General features: G+C 34.6%; 1 protein-coding gene across 2 annotated transcripts in view; it reads left to right on the top strand.

Annotated features, from left to right (window-relative positions):
- Window positions 1-17,584, top strand: part of ap3b1a (adaptor related protein complex 3 subunit beta 1a) — a 318,566-nt gene that overhangs the window by 20,013 nt on the left and 280,969 nt on the right. For both annotated transcript variants that reach the window (XM_028805706.2, XM_028805707.2), the window contains exons 2-3: window positions 7,978-8,053; window positions 13,187-13,261. In XM_028805706.2, the coding sequence (XP_028661539.1) occupies window positions 7,978-8,053; window positions 13,187-13,261 (151 nt within the window). The remainder of the gene's footprint in view (window positions 1-7,977; window positions 8,054-13,186; window positions 13,262-17,584) is intronic.

Raw genomic sequence — 17,584 nt, 5'->3', positions numbered from 1 at the left:
GGCACCTGAAGGACTCAGACCATGAGAAAGAAAATTCTCTGGTCTGATGAGACAAAGATTGAACTCTTTGGTGTGAATGCCAGGCGTCACGTTTGGAGGAAACCTGGCACCATCCCTACAGTGAAACATGGTGGTGGCAGCATCATGCTGTGGGGATGTTTTTCAGTGGCAGGGACTGGGAGACTAGTCAGGATAAAGGGAAAGATGACTGCAGCAATGTACAGAGACATCCTGGATGAAAACCTGCTCCAGAGCGCTCTTGACCTCAGACTGGGGCGACGGTTCATCTTTCAGCAGGACAACAACCCTAAGCACACAGCCAAGATATCAAAGGAGTGGCTTCAGGACAACTCTGTGAATGTCCTTGAGTGGCCCAGCCAGAGCCCAGACATAAATCCAATCGAACATCTCTGGAGAGATCTTAAAATGGCTGTGCACCGACGCTTCCCATCCAACCTGATGGAGCTTGAGAAGTGCTGCAAAGAGGAATGGGCGAAACTGGCCAAGGATAGGTGTGCCAAGCTTGTGGCATCATATTCAAAAAGACATGAGGCTGTAATTGCTGCCAAAGGTGCATCGACAAAGTATTGAGCAAAGGCTGTGAATACTTTATGTACATGTGATTTCTCAGTTTTTTTTATTTTTAATAAATTTGCAAAAACCTGAAGTAAACTTTTTTCACGTTGTCATTATGGGATGTTGTGTGTAGAATTCTGTGGAAAAAAATGAATTTAATCCATTTTGGAATAAGGCTGTAACATAACAAAATGTGGAAAAAGTGATGCGCTGTGAATACCTTCCGGATGCACTGTATAATTAGAACAATGGATGCAGTAATACTTTATTTCAGGTGTTTATGTTCTAGGCACCCAAGGTGCGCACACCTTGCTCGTGTCTAATTTTTCATGAAGAATGGATTCAGTTTATCTATAATCCTTACAGTTCAGTCTGTGGTGGCAAAGTTTTCTTATCTCATAGATTTTGAAGACTGTCCAGTCTTTGGGTTAACCTCTAATGATGTCCTGCCATGGTGGAATTCTGTGGCCCATTTCCCAACTGTGACCTATGGAGGGGACTGATCTTGCTACACAATGACTAGGCACAAAATTAATCTCTGAAGATTCATTGCTTCTATGTGCTAAAAATTAAATTTATATTTGATTATTGTAGCTTTTAACATTCTCATCTGCTTGGTTAAAAAAAAAAAAGAAACCTACACCATTAACCCCAAATGGTTGAAGCTTCTAATTCACATATTCTAGTATACAGGGTCTAATCTTTGACAACTTAAATACCCATTTCAGGCTCAAAACTTGTAGATGTTTCACCACTATATTGCTGTATCACCCAGATGCTTCCAGGCTGAGGTACATTTAATACGCTTTGTTTTCATGGAAGGGCCTCTGTTTTGCTCTCGGGTATAAAAAAAAAAAAAAAAAATGTAACAAGTAGCTTAAATACTGCCCTTATGTCTACTGTAATGAATGTCATGTCTCAAAATACAGTACTTCTCTGTTAGGCAGTGCAGTGCAGCAAGGCCATTTAATTTCCTAAAGCAAATATAAATGAGTTATGTAATTTATGAGATTATTTATTTTAAACTTAACGTAATCTAATAGAAATTTGGTTAATCATTACCATCCATCCTGTATACATTTTGAGACCTCATTTCTGAAAATCATTATTTTGTGTAGCTCTTTAAGTTACTTGCTCTTAGGGCTGGATTATAAAATTATGATGATAATTTAACATTTTGTAGTATCACCTTTAATAATTTTAGAATCATATATTTTTCTGAAATCATTAATTTCATCTGTACTTGAAAACTTTTCGCTACTTCTCTGTGACTTCCTATGTGGAGGGGAAGAAAACACATCAGCAACAGTCTATGCAACTGATAGGATGGGTCTGTAACTTTGTATTTTAGGTTTTTGTTTTATTTTTTGGAGTCAGAATTATTGAAGTTTTTGTCATATTGAATCGCAATATTCCACAAAACGTATCTCTTAAATTAACATTAACCCTGTAATGTAGACTTTTTTCTTCTTCCAGCATATTCATATGTTCATTTGTATTACTTACCACCACTTCCCAGATTCATCATTCTGTAATTTTTTGGACCTTTTTTAGTCATATTATCTGCACACTCTGTTGCATTTTACCTTTGTTACAGCATGGAAGAAGGCCTTTAAACACTTTTCTGATCCTATTTTTCCATCCTTTAATCCATTTTAGATGAAGACATTTTCAAAATATATTGTTTTGTGGAAAACATTTTCTCTGAATAGTATGTTTACTTGTTTTGCCTGTCTTTAATTTGGAGTAGAAAATGTAGATAATTATGTAAGTAATCTTGGTTGTTATTTATAAATAAAGGTCATCTATTTTTTTTAATCATTGACTCTGAATTAGCTGAAAGTCCCATTTCAAAATGGCATATCATAATTTTAAATTGACTTGCACATTTAAAATGAGAGTGTGATGAAACTGAGAATTGGGTTACAAATTGTAACCTATCCAACTACTAATTGCACATTTAAGTTTAAAATGGAATATTTTTGTATTTTTATTCATTTTAGGTTATTCAAGGTTATTCCACAAGATGGCAACACATACTACATTTTTTTGAGTTTATCTTTTATAAACTCAAATGGTTGTGTGTAATAACCTTTTGTGTTTGGACATGTTTTTTTTATCATAAAATTTTTCTAACAATTAGATAAAAAAACATTTTTCAGCTTAATTTCTAATTATGAAAATGTTAGTAGTAAGTTCAAATCTGAAGAATTTGCATGTTATGGGTGCTTAATGTGAAATCAAAGCACATTTCTTGTAGTACAGAATCTATACACATTAGCTTTCATAAATGGTTAGTCTAATTCATACTTATTTTAGGGTATATTGAACCTATTGCATAACATACTGTATATCACAGGTTCTTACTCTCTGTATAATCAAGAAAAAATACAGATATTTACATGTTATACCAAAAACCCTCTTTTTATGTAGTGTAGATCTGATACTTGAGCCAGTAAGTGAGATTTAAAAGTTTACAAATTCAATGCTTGAATTTCTTATGTGACAGAAAGTAAGATTTCCTCCCAATTTAACAACAAATGGGAGGAACCATTGGCTTGGGGAGATTTTACTGAGTTTGGGACATTTCTTTATAGGGTTTATAAAGAATGATACATGATTTAGCTTAACTTGTCTGTGTACTAAATTTGTTTACTGAAATTTTATCTTCAGCAGTGAAAAAAATAGTAAAAGTAAATACCAGAAATAAAACTTCAAAGATTGTTATATCCTTTTTTAAGTGAATTACTGAATACCAAGGCAGTTGTTATTTTCATTTATGCAAACTCTTTTGTAACAATACATTTTTCATAGCAGTTTTTTTAAAATCAGTTTTGCGACATTTGCTTTTATAAGATCTGTGTTTACATCTGTGTATAATGAAACATTAGCCTGTCAATTGGAGATTTAACCTGTTAATTGGCTTGTTATTGAACAAGTCAAATTAATTCACACCAAATGCTTTCATTTCCCAAACCTTTCACAACTTTTTTAAGTTGTTGTCTCAAGTTTAAGAGTAAGTTTGGTATTTTTCCAAGTCAAATTTATTTCTTCACAGACATGCTATATACTGTATGCATTTGCTTTCCATAAGCTTTAAAAAATATCTTCCCCCTCATTGGTGCTTTACAATGGAGGCTAATGGGGCATCACTGGAAAATCAAAGCTTAAAAACTTACAGAATACATCCAAGACACTTGTTGAGTATTGATCCACATCTTGCGATTGATTATACACACATTGTTACGTAGTTTATTAATGTCATTTTTGAACAAAAAAAATCCCAGCAATATTATGATATTCAGCCATTTTAAAAGAAGACCAGCTGTGCACAAATTCTCAGCGTTTGTCATCTTCTTCAACAATCTTTACCTGCAGGGTGTGATTTCCTTTAGAAACACTGAGTCACAGCAACCACGTGGTTTGTTTAGCTTTGCTTTACTTCCGTATTTATGTGAGAACTCAGACACTTAGAGAAAAATATTCCTGAGAACATGAGATAAAATAATTATTTCCAGATCTCTTTTGTTGTCACAGACATGGGATGAAGACAAGGAGGGCATGTTTTCTTATATTGATACTTTTGTTGCTTCATCAGTAAGTTTTTAGGCTTTTTTTTTTTTTTTTTTTTAATTTATAGACGGTGCTTAACTTTATAATGGAATTTTGCATGACAAATGCACCTATACCATATTTGTGAAAAAATACCTATGATTTGAAAAATACCAAACTTATTCTTTAAGGCTACCTTTGAGAAATCAAACTTGTAAAGTTTATGTTCCATTTTAGTTCAGATATTCTGAAATCTTGGTCTCTAAACACTTGTGTGTGTTTATCTATCTATCTATCTATCTATCTATCTATCTATCTATCTATCTATCTATCTATCTATCTATCTATCTATCTATCTATCTATCTATCTATCTATCTATCTATCTATCTATCTATCTATCTATCTATCTATCTATCGAATATATATAAAATGAACATGTAATATAGTATGTTACACATTAAGAACATTAGTACATTTTTATTGCTAGTATTTTTTTCCCATTATGATTGGACACTTGGAAGAACTTTAATTGGAGTAGAATAAATAAGTTTTCAGTTTATCAGAAGTTAGTATAAGCCAAAGGCTTCTGTCTCTACCCCCCTGCTCCCAAATTAACTCATGTTAATTAATCCTTGAGAATACTCAAATATTGATGTTAGTAAGAATACACATCCCTAAAATGTTTAATTGGAGAAAGGAACAGTTTTAAGAAGTTGAATGTGCTGTTTTGTAATAAATTAAAAATAAATTAGAAATCTTCAGTTTCGTTAAAACATATTTGTTTTAAAAATAACATTCTGAGTTAATCATGCCCCAGTAGACTTTCAGGTAGAGAAATTGGTCAGGCATACCTCACTGATTAAATTGGCACAAGTCACATTGGTACTTTTGGTTAATTAAAGCTGCAGGTAATATAATACAGGATCAACTCCAGCACTTGATTTCTAAATTGGATCGAACTGCTTATTGTGCTTAACATGAGACCTTGCGTATGATAGCTGGTTTTTAGAAACAGTTGTTGCCTTGTATTTTTTTTCCTTACTGTCATAAGTTTGTTATGGTGTACTATAGTACAGTAATTTTAAAAGTGGGTTAAACTGCTTTGGAAGAGGACAAGTGTTGCAATAAAGATATTTAAGTTGATGGTTTTAAATTAATAGGATTTGTGTTCTTTATGTGATACTACACCTGCTGAAAAATATTTTTAGCTATTACTCTCCTCCCCAGTTTAAGAAGATATTTTCATCCTTAAATGTGCAAATAAGATAGGAATTTGACAAAAGCAACAATAAAATACATTTGCTATGTGGAAAATAATTAAGCTATTACTAGAATAGTTGACATTTTGAGATCTAGATTAGAGTTTAATAAAAGGTGTTAATTTAGCATTGCAGAGTAGTTTATTGATATAAATGTGAAAATCATGTTTTCAGGGAGGAACAATGTGAGGAATGCAGGTTTGTGACAGCTGTTGAAAATGGTAGGTGATCCTTTAGTCAGGGTTACAGCTTAGATATATCAGAAGCTTAACAAGCATGCACACCTGATAGTGAGCCGTGAAGAAAATAGAAAGCAAAAAATACAGTCTTATGGTAAGAAGTAACAAGAATATCTCACATGACACTGGGGATTGTGTCCTTTTTGAGTCTGTTCATTAAGCTTATGTAAACCATTTTAGTTTCTGTCTCTTTTGTTGTTTCATTTAAAATTACAAATGTTTTTTATATTTGTATTAAACCTTAAAACTGGTCTGTGGAAAACTACAAAAAATATTCATTGAATTGAATGAGTAACTACCAAGTCCAAGACTTAGGGTTATACTCCACAGATGTGTAGTCCACAATAAAATCTTTATTAACATTCAATAGATTCAATCAAATAAATTTAGTAGAATTCAGAATACTTTCATTTCATTTGCTGAAATAAATGTCAGTTAAACAGAAGTATGTTTAATTCATTCCATGAGCTTGACTTTTTAACAGTGATATTGATTAAATGACATGAATGTCACTTGAATGCAACCGCATCACTGATTCACCAAGATCAATGTCACTTAAAGAGAACAGTACTGCCTGACCATCAAATTCCTAGAAACAGTCACGGTAATCTTTAGTGTATGGTCTTCTATCAAATGTATGGTTTTGTTTTGGCACTTATTGTAAACTTTATACTTCAGTCATATAGTACTTTAAGAGAATTAGAAAAGCGATTGAAAGCAAGTTAGTTTAAAATGTACAGAAATGCTGCACTGTATTTTGACAAATGGCATCCATTCTTCGGAGGCTCAGCGTTATAAGCAGACAATTTGTGTACTGTTGACTATTATGCTCAGTCTGTGTTTTGTTTTTTTTCAGTGTATTAAAGCAGAATCCTTCAAAACTAAAGGTGATGTTCAAAAAATGAATATTATCTTCACATAAAACATTTCCAATGTCTGGGGCTATAAGTTCACTTGGAAAGAGTTGAAAGGGAACAGTCGTGTGTGTGTGTGTGTGTGTGTGTGTGTGTGTGTGCTTGTGTTTTTTAAGGGAAACTCCTTTTTCTTGTGAGAGCTCTGAAAAACTCACAGCATGAAAATATGAAAACCGCTGGAAAAGAGTATATTAGCAGATAATAAATAGAAAAAATGTGGCTATTTCCCCTTTAAGAACTAAACTTTGTATTTTTGTAGAAAACCTAAATGCCATAGTAGAATTAGTAAAACCTGTCACATTTGAGCCTTCTTAGTTGAGAATGAAAATCAGTAAACCATTATTTTTCCAAATTCCTTAATTAGTGGATAGGGGCTGATCAAAAATGGACTTGTTGGTCAAAATTCGTATTCTTTTTGGCAGAATAGATGGGTGACAAATTTGTGTTTCTACTGAATATTAGACATCTATACAATTAAATTTCCATTTTTGGATACAAACCAAGTAAATAACAGAGAATGAATTGAACTTAATTGTATTTATACTCCAGTGGTATGAGTAGACTGACTCGCCACTACTGACGTCATGCTTCTGCCTCCCCTTGGCCTGCAGCCTCCATCTGGGATTAGCGTGAATATATCACTCCTGCAAGCGAAGTATGATTCTTAGTGTGATGAGAGAAGTTGCAAAAGCACCGGACTGTTGAAGCAAATTCTAGAAAAAAACCTGATCTAAATCAGTTAAGTAGTTCTCTCATTCACTAGCTAAACGGATGTAAGATACGCGGAGGGCCCCGGTGCGTCCCTCTCGGATTTGCGCAAATAAATCGGTAGCGCAAGCGAACTATGATACTTAGCGCGATGAGAGAACTCGCAAAATCAATTGGAATGTTCAAACAAATTATAGAAAAAAAACCTGATGTAAATTCATTAAGTAGTTCTCTCGTGAAAAGCGGACAATCAGACAGAAAGAAAGACGTTACAGTATATTATATATATATAAAATCTATCTCTAGATATAGAGAGAGATAGGATAGCACTCCATACTGTCTTGCAATTAAAGTAACCTAGGAAAAATGAAGAATAATGTAGAACTGTATCTTTTGTTCATTTTTGTTGTGAGAAGTACAAGTATAAGCTCAGAGTTGCCACCTGCCTCTTGTCACTTTAAATTTTGATCAAGTTGTGCTGTTGTTTTCTTAATTTCACATTGAATGGTAAGGGCATTCTGCTGTTTGTGTTTTTGGTCACCTTGGCTTGCTGTTGCTTTTTCTGGAGTAATATTTTAAGTTCCAAATTGTTTCTTATAGTATAAGTATAATAATTAAGTAATGCATTCAGTGTTGCAGTTTTTTTTAATGTAGTATGGCAATTGTAAATATTGATCAAATATTTGACATAGGCAATTTAACTTTTTTTTTTAATTGTTGTTTTTAAGGGATGATGACCTTAAAGAAATGTTGGAGAGCAACAAGGATTCTCTTAAGCTTGAAGCCATGAAGAGAATTGTAGGGGTGAGATTACTTGTACAATTTTATGTATAGAAAGTTTGAAGCACAGTATTTAAATTTGTGTTAAACTTGTACTACATCACTTATACCTGTACTTGAAGTGGTTCTTATTTGTAAGATAGTTTGAGAGATATGCATTTTCTTGGCAAGAGAATTAATCCATTTGTGGACCTGAAAATAAAAATGAAACGTTTGAGATCTCTTTACTGATACACAACTTACTTCCTTGACATCTTTATAGAAGAAGTAGTCATCAACATCATTAAAAATAGGCAGTTAAACCTTTCTTTCTTCTTTTGATCACTTGGCTCTCCCTTTGGACTCTGGTTGCTTGGCCTTAAGATTAAACTCCCCTTACTCATTCTTCTTTGGTGCCTGGAGATGTATGAGTGTGTTGGCTATTCTCTGGAATTTCCCTAATATACAGTAGTTGAATGCTGTTCTACTGTATAATAGTGAATCATGGAGCACTTTCTTTAAATATTTTTGTGAACTAGCAGATTGTATAGAATGGTGACTCTGTATTCAAGTCATTTTTGTAAAGCACACTCATTTTAGTCGCAGGTGAATAATAAAAATCCTTAAATTGCAGTGGTTTGTGAGCTAAATTGCTTTACGCAGAAATAGTATCAACTTATTCAAGTACTGTACAAAAATTCTGTAAAGATGAGGTACTTTCAAAAATAATAAAATAGAACATTTCTAAATATCAAAAATGTCCTATTAAGTGCAGTAAATAGCAATTAAATCAAATCAATATTTGATACAACAATCCTTTGCCTTTCAAACTCCATCACGTCTCTTATCTATTATGTTGTATAGATTTACATTCTTCTTGGAGAACTTGCCACAGTTTTTCTGCATGCTTTGGCTGTCTTGCTTTCTTCTGTCTCTCCTCTTAAACCAAGATAGGCTCTGTGGAGGCCATACAATCTCTTGTAGAGCTCCTTGGTTTTTTTATGTTAAAGACTATTCTTTGTGACCTTGGCCATGTGTTTGGGGTTTTTGTCTTAGTGTCAAATTAGGTTGAAACTGATGAGACACTTCCCTTGTGTTATCGTGGGATGCAAGCGAAACTGCTTGTAATGAAGTAAAAAAAAATAAAAATAATGATGTGATTTCAAACAATTTGGCACCAAAGCAGTAGCCACAAGAGGCTGAGTCTTTGAGGAGCAAAAATGGGCAGAGAATCCCCAGATTTCAACAAATGCATGAGAAAATTATTGAAATGTTTAAAAACAATGTTTCTCAAAGAAAAATTGGAAAGGATTTGCATATTTCTCCCTCTACAGTGCATAATAAGTTTAAACGATGCAAGGAATCTGGAGGAATGTCAGTGCATAAAGGGCAAGGGCACAAGCCTAAGTTGAACTCCCGTTATCTACGATTCCTCAGACAGCACTGCATTAAGAACCGTCACTCATCAATGACCTTTGTCAAGCACTACAATTTGGAGTTAAATTCACAAATGTCACTTAAATCTTTATTGTGCAAAAAAGAAGCGGCGTCAACTTCTCTGGGCTTAGAGGCATCTGGGATGGACTATCTCATAGTGGAAAAGTGCATTGTGGTCAGACGAATCAGTATTCCAGATCTTTTTTGGAAGAAATTGATTCTGTGTGCCCATGACCAAAGATGAAAAGGACGTTCCAGACTTTTATCAGCAGGGTTTGTCATGGTATGGTGTTGTGTCAGTGTCCTTACCTGGCAAAGGTAATTTATACTTCTGTGATGGCAGCATTAATGCAGAAAGTACATTGAGATTTTAGAGCAACATATGCTGCCTTCTAGATGACATCTTTTCCAGGGATGTCCATGCATTTTTCAACAAGACATTGCAAAACCACATTCTGCACACATTACAAAGGCATGGCTGTGGATGAAGAGGATATGGGTACTGAACTTGCCTGTCTGCAGTCCTGACCTGCCCCCAATTGAGAATGCGTGGAGAATTTTGAAACGAAAAATGCGACCACAGTGACCCCATACTGTTGCACACCTTAAGACTTGTTTGCAGGAAGAGTGGGACAAAATAACACCAGAAACAAATTATTGCTTGGTATCCTCAGTGCCAAAATGTCTTTTTAAGTGTTGTGAGAAGGAATGACGACATTACAAAGTGGTGAATGCTTTACTGTCGCAACTCTTTTTGGAATGTATTGCAGGCCTGAAATGCAGGAATGGATGTATATTAATAAATGAAATGAAGTTGACTGGAAAAGTATTGAATATCTTGGATTCATAATCTCTGCAATGAAATAAGTCAAAATAAATTTAAGAATCACTGCATTTTTTTTTTCTATACTGTCTCAACTTTTTCTGATTTGGGGTCGTATTTCTCAGCTTTGAGGATTTCATACTATCTGACCAGATCACCAACTCCATTTGCAGAAATTACACCATAGTCCTTCTGTTGTGCTTTACTGTTGGCTGCAGACACTCATTAATGTAGCAGTTTCCATCTGTTCTGCAGGTAAACTGCCACCTATCTGTTGGCTTTATTTCCACTTTCCAAAACTTTATTTTGTAGATCACTTTTGACAAGACCTTTCTGGACTGTATAGGGGTGTGTTTAGGTTCTTGTGGATTTTGTGACTTCGGGGCTAGTAGCATTGTTAGTCATCCCAAAATATTAGAGGGACGTCAATTTGATTGATCTTTTATGGTCTTCAACTTCACTAAATGTTTCTTCAGAAAAATTCAAACTAGTAGTGGGAGAAATACTGGCTGATCCATTATATAAGTGAGAGAGACAGAGAAGTCATACTTTTATTGGTTGAAAAGAATTTCAGTTGAATCTGTTTGAGTGGTAGAGCATTGATAGATGTTTTGATGGCTAAGGGATGTGTCTGTGTTAATTATATTAATCACTGCATCAATTACATTATTCAGTGACTCTATTTTCACGGCATGTTTGCACATCCTGCTGAGCAGCAGAAGGTTACATGGATCACCAGTGACTTGTAGCATAACCTCCATTGACTTCCATTCACTCCTTCTGCTTTACCCTCTTTTAAATACTTCAGAGCTTCAGGTACCTCTTATTGAAACAGCTTTTGGCATAACTAGACTGTAGCCAGCTCTTTATTGTTTTGCAAGCTGCTTTTTGTGTTTTTTTTTATCCTTTCCATATAATTCTTTGGTGTATTCGGTAAATTGCAGTTTAATATTTTCAATCTCGGTCACTATTACTCTTTTGCAATTTTTCTATCTATAACCTTTCTTTACCCTTGTCTGCTGTTATCCATCAGTTGTAGGACATTTTGGCCCAAAACAAATGCTTTTTTTGATCTCTGTTTAATTCTACAAGTTCTTTAAACATCTTCCTGCCACCTTTCTCTTGCCTAAGCCGTCTGTCTTTCCTCAAGTAGCTGTTGAGTCTTCTGTGCTGTCTTCCCACTCCTTCTGTTCTTCTCTTTTTCTACTTTCTGTGATCATCCATTTTTCTTAATATTGAATCTGTGTTACAAGGTTTGTTTGGTTTTCTTTTCTTTTCCCTTTCAATGTTTTTTTATACACTATCCAGGTTCAACTGTTTCATGTTCAAACTTTCTATAGTCTTGTATTAATAGCCTTTCTCTTGCTCCTTTTCTAAACTTTCTACCCCTAACCTGCCTTTCAGTCTTCACTTCAGTTCCACTTTAGTCATTGGTTCCTCCTCCATATCTTCATTTTCAGGTTTACTTTAATTAAAACTGTGTTGCAATCTGTGCTGACATCTGCATCAGGAAAGCAGGAAGCATGCATCATGCTGTTTAGATACCATTGTTAGGCAATAATGAAATTGATTTGAAATCATCTGACATAAGTATACGATCTTTTGCTGAAGTCACTTATTCATCTGCTAGAGCTAATTTCTTTACACAACTCCACCAAGATATGTTTGTAAAATATTTTCCCAAACCAAATTTCCTTACTTAGTTAGAGCTTTTTCTTTCTTTTTTTTTTTTTTTTACTACAGCATTGAAGTCATCCATTATAGTCACATATTCATTTTCTTTATTCATCATTCCCTCACCTTGTTCAGAAATAGCCTCCATTTTTTCTTTTTTTATGGTCTGTTGTTGGCATATGGGCTTCTACTTTTACCATGTCTATATCTCTTATGTGCGCCTGTAGTCAAGCCCTAATCACTTTACTATAGACATATTCCACATTTGTTATGTACTCTTCTATGAGATTGTTGTTCTTCTAAGTAGACAACTTTATAATTGCCCCTTAAACTTTCTGTATTTCATTTCCATCAATCTTGCGTAACTTCTTGAATGTCCAACCTATTTTTCCCCTCATTTCCTTTTTGATGTTTTGCAGCCTGTTATGTCGTAATAAGCTTATAAGAAGAAGTGTTTTATTATAGCAGTTTGTAATGTTAATAACCTGGGAGGCTCTGCTACCTCCCCTGCCTGACGCAGCACTATGCAATGTGCATTTGTCCTGATATCATTCCGAGACATCTGATTATCCATTGCCATGACTTGAAAATTGAGAATACTAAGTGTTTTCCTGTTACCTCAGGGTGTTAATATTTTATTTTGAGACAGCTTAGCTATTAGCTAAACAAGTTTGATGGACCTAATGGTCTCCTCTCGTTTGTGAGTCTTTTTTTAAGTTCTTATTGAGACACTGTCTGTATTTAAATTGCCAGTGTTGCTTCACATAAGGACCACCTTTTGATTGTTCTTGTTTTAAATGTCACAGGGTATTTAGTTACTCTCTGCAACTGAGTGTTTGGTGGGGAACCTGGTTTAGTTACCAACTACCTGATCATGTGGCTGGTTGTGATGGGTTACATTTTACCAGTAAGAGGTAGCAGGTAAATTCAATTGAAACACAAAATTTTCTTCTTCGTCTTCATCTTTTCCCAGTTCTATATGTCCATTATGCAAAAAATTTGTTAATATGTACTCCCTATTTATATTTTACTGAAAACAACCTAAAGAACAGAAATACAGGTAATATTTGACAACATTCAAAGCTCCGCAAATGCCTCTGCATTCATTTTCTCATATGTTTTCTGCTTGTTACAAGAAGCTTTTATCTGATTTTGAATAGTTTAAAAATATAAATAGCATTTCATTAGATGTTATTGGCAACTGTTGTTTAAAGCCTTTATTTATTTAATCATTTTACTTTTAGTTGATTGCGAAAGGAAAAAATTCTTCAGACCTGTTTCCAGCTGTGGTGAAAAATGTTGCCAGTAAAAATATTGAGGTGAGTTGTATTGTTTGTTGCTTCTTTGTGTTTGACTGTTATGATCTTTTAAATTATTTCTAATTTTAATGGTTTTATTCGAAAATTAATGTTTTGTACTTTTGCCCGTGTAATTTGTATTCATTCATCCATCTACGTTTTGTTTTATATGCTGTATCCCATCTTTCTGCAAGTTATGTAAGAAATTATTTGATGCCTTCATTGTTAAAGATTATGAATAAGAATTATTTTACTGCAAGCCAAAATTTTCACTACAACAAGAATTCACACGGGAATGTTTTTGTATAATAGAAAGCTGCAAAATTATTAAAGATAATTTTGAGCAGAAATTTAATTACAAGCTTGCAAGTTGCTGTTTTTCCCTGTATATTATTTAAAATGTTGACGGAGCTCACATTAAATAAGATTTTTCCCACTGTATAAGGAAAAGACCTTGTATGACTGAGTGAAAATTCACTACTCTTATATAAGGAGACTTACACATCAACAGTTTTTTGGGATTAGAACCACCAAATTATTAATCTAGTGACTGACATGACTCTGATCCTTTTTTTCCCCTTTACTATGCAGCTACTTCCGACTAGGGATATTAAAAATCAAGAAATTTGGTAAACATTTTTATATAAAGAATTGGAAGTGTGTAAACGTTGATACTGAAATCTGAACTTATTAATGTCAAGCAACTCAAAATAGATAGATTTAATGTTAGTCTTGTTTTTGCCCTCTTTTTTCCTCATTTAGTTGACCTTACTTACAGAGCTTTCTCGGTGGAACCTTATACTTTGAGGCTAGTGTCATCTTTTTTGTCTTCTGCTCAAGTGTTCTACCCTGTGTATTACCATCTTAGCACATTTATGCAGAGAGGGAGAGGTTGGGAGCAGAGCTCTCATAAAATTGTCACTTAGTTTAGAGACCTCTATCTGATCTCAGTGGTTTTGTCTGGCTCTGCTTTCTGTTGGTTAGACTGTTAGGATGACATGATATCTCAATGCTGATTAATTCCTGTTCTTCTGCTGTTTTATTTATGCTTTGCTGACTTTTTTTCTAGGGATGAGCGTCTTGAAAAATGCAGAGATACAGATAGCTTTCATTTAGCATCTTTACTGTTCTGAAACACCACTGTATAGCAAATCCTGCTTAGCACATTGCCTTTCTACTTGAGTTTCCTTCTGATTTCTCCGACGGTAATTTAACTTTTTCAGGTTTGATACTCATTGTTCCATGTTCCCATTATTGATCTACTTTGTTAAGTTTGTTGATGAAAGTTGTTTCTGGTTGAGTTGTGAATGTACCTGTTAAAATGGTCTCTCCAAAGCTCTACTACATCCATTCCTGGAAATGAAATATATGACACTTGCTTCTCTTTGGATTTGACAACAAGACACAAATCTGCATACCGCGACTAAAGCAGTCACAGTATCCACAGTAGTCCACATTTACAAATCACACCCAGCCCACCAATGATCTGAGCTACAACACAAGATGCAGGCATTGTAAAGTTTTGTAACGTTCATCTGTGAGTAGCATTGGCTTAGATTCAGCTGCTCCACTATCCCCTGCACCATTTATTCTGGACATCAAGGCGTTTTTTTTTTCGTGTTCATAGCAGCACAGTCCAACTAAAACAAATACAATGGAGATCCTGTTGAAGAAGCATCAAATGTATATAATATGAGAGGTGTATATGAAATTACCTATATTGATTTTCAGAAAACTTTGGATAGGTTTCCCACATCAGCAGCTACGGATCAAACTAAAAGAAGTGAGAACTCTGTGTGCAGTTTGTAGGTGGGTTCAAAAGTGGTTTAAGCACTTGGAACAAAGAGATTATGGTGAGAGGAACTTTTGCAGAATTAGGTGATTAAAAGTGGTGTCCATCACAGATCAGTGCTAGATTAGGATAAAAATATAAACAACAATCTGTTTAGGTTTGCAGATGACACTTACTTAATTAGGTATAAGGATAGACAATGTAGACTCTGCTGAATCATTATTGGGATGGTATACATGTACAGGCAGATTTAAAGAATTACAAGCTGGACGTAAAATGTTAAATCTGAATATGCAATGGGAGGTTTGAAACTAGAAAGTACATCTTAACAGAAGGATCCTGTAGTAATAGTGGACTCCTCACTTATAATAACTGGATGTTGAGGTGTGTACCATTATTAACTGTACCTGGCATTTCCTGGGTAAAAATAAATTGGGAAAATTTTCTATTTGGAAACTCAGCTTGGCTAAACACAACCAATAATAAGACAAAAAGACGTTCAAAAGCTGTAATCCAATGAGAGAGTGAAATTGGTATCCAAATTGGTTGAGAAGAATACATTGTATGTACCTGAGGTCTTAAATGAGATCTCGCTTTGCCCACTACAAAACTTTGTGTGTGCTGAAGGCGTTTCTTTGCTAGGCCCAGCAAGTTTCTGCTGCTTGATGAGCATTGTAGTCCCTGTGTTTGTCCTTATTGGGTTGCCCCCCTTTCCATTTTAACACCTCCCCCTAATAAGACATAATGCCTGTATTTTAAGTTGGACCAATGGCAATGCACACGTAATCTGTTCACCTGTTTTTGTGATATTGGTGGATGAATGTGCGAATAGACAACTTTCACCTTTTTATATGCTTTTCCAGTCATCTTTCGTCTGTATTCTTTTGAATATTTTAGCCTTTCCTTTTTATTTGACAGTTTCTGATATGACGTTTTCTTTGAAACTCTGCATCTAAGGCCTGCATCGCGGAATCATCCTTTCTCAGTTGTAGAAGATGATGGAATTTAGTGTGCATTTAAGGAGGAAGCCAAATAAGGACCTGTAAGGTGTTTTCTTTTCCTCAACCTGCAGACTCTGATGTCCTTATCCTCTTACGCACTTGTGTGTTTGGGCCTTCCCCTTTTTTCTGTCCTGGTTAGATCCAGTTTACCTTTTTCTTTCAAGAATGTAATAGAGCCCTTTGTATGAAGTCTTCAGTTTATTGGCAGTCTGTTGCATGGCATAACCTTCATTCTGAGAAGAAAAAAAACCCACAAACAATAGACCAAAATGTTTCTTGAGAAAATTGTTTTATTTTGACCATTTATAGTAGTCAAGTCAGGATGAAATAAAAGTATGTGTAACCCTTCCATATTTTGAAATAAGAAGGGTTTAACTTTAGGTAAAAGCCCAAGTTGAAAAACAAACTAGCTTTAATTGCTGAGTTTCTGTTATCTAATTTATAATCACCATCCATTATTAAACCCACATTTTTTACAATGAATTTTACCTAAGGTTTAAGGGAACTCAAGTCCACGTGAGTGGCACAGAAAACATCACTTGGCCCAAAATCAGGACCTCAGGTTTGTTCTCATTGAAATTTAAAAAAATGTAAGGCCATCCAAGCTATTATAAGTACAACGGATCTCTAGCAGCCTCTCCCAAAGTTGGTACAAGCTTGAATATGTGATAAGTTGTTTTTGTCATCTTTCTAGCTCTTTCACAGTTCAAAAAGATTTACAAATTTTGTAGATGTATTTCTTATCTAGGGACTATAAAACCTGAAGAAATGCCTTTTCTAGCCAGACAGTTAAATGTGGAATTCACTTATTTCTCTCCCTCTTCCCACAATGGATCTGTTAAATCTATATACAGTATATACGTAATGCAAAGTTGACTGACTCATCAGCGAAAACACTAATTCCCATTTAGTTAAACCACTGAAATTTGGTATATCTAGGCCGTTAGGTATTCAGTAAGGAAACTACGATATATTAACATTTAGGGGTAACCCCCATTACCCCTTCATAAAAAATGAAATACCTCAAAAATGCTTTGAATTGATTGAAATTTGGTGACATTATTTAAAAAAACAAAAAAAACAAAACAAAAGTAATGCATTTTTTTTTATTTATTTTTTGTATTTGTCGAAATTTATTAATACAATAATCCCTCCTCCATCGCGGGGGTTGCGTTCCAGAGCCACCCGCGAAATAAGAAAATCCGCGAAGTAGAAACCATATGTTTATATGGTTATTTTTATATTGTCATGCTTGGGTCACAGATTTGCGCAGAAACACAGGAGGTTGTAGAGAGACAGGAACGTTATTCAAACACTGCAAACAAACATTTGTCTCTTTTTCAAAAGCTTAAACTGTGCTCCATGACAAGACAGAGATGACAGTTCAGTCTCACAATTAAAAGAATGCAAACATATCTTCCTCTTCAAAGGAGCAAATAAATCAATAGTGCTGTTTGCTTTTAAGTATGCGAAGCACCGCGGCACAAAGCTGTTGAAGGCGGCAGCTCACACCCCCTCCGTCAGGAGCAGAGAGAGAGAGAGGGACAGATA

Source organism: Erpetoichthys calabaricus, chromosome 7 (genome assembly GCF_900747795.2).
Source record: "Erpetoichthys calabaricus chromosome 7, fErpCal1.3, whole genome shotgun sequence".
Classification (NCBI taxonomy): Eukaryota; Metazoa; Chordata; class Cladistia; order Polypteriformes; family Polypteridae; genus Erpetoichthys; species Erpetoichthys calabaricus.
The sequence above is the reverse complement of the archived record's forward strand: the minus strand, read 5'-3'. Positions and strand labels throughout refer to the sequence as shown.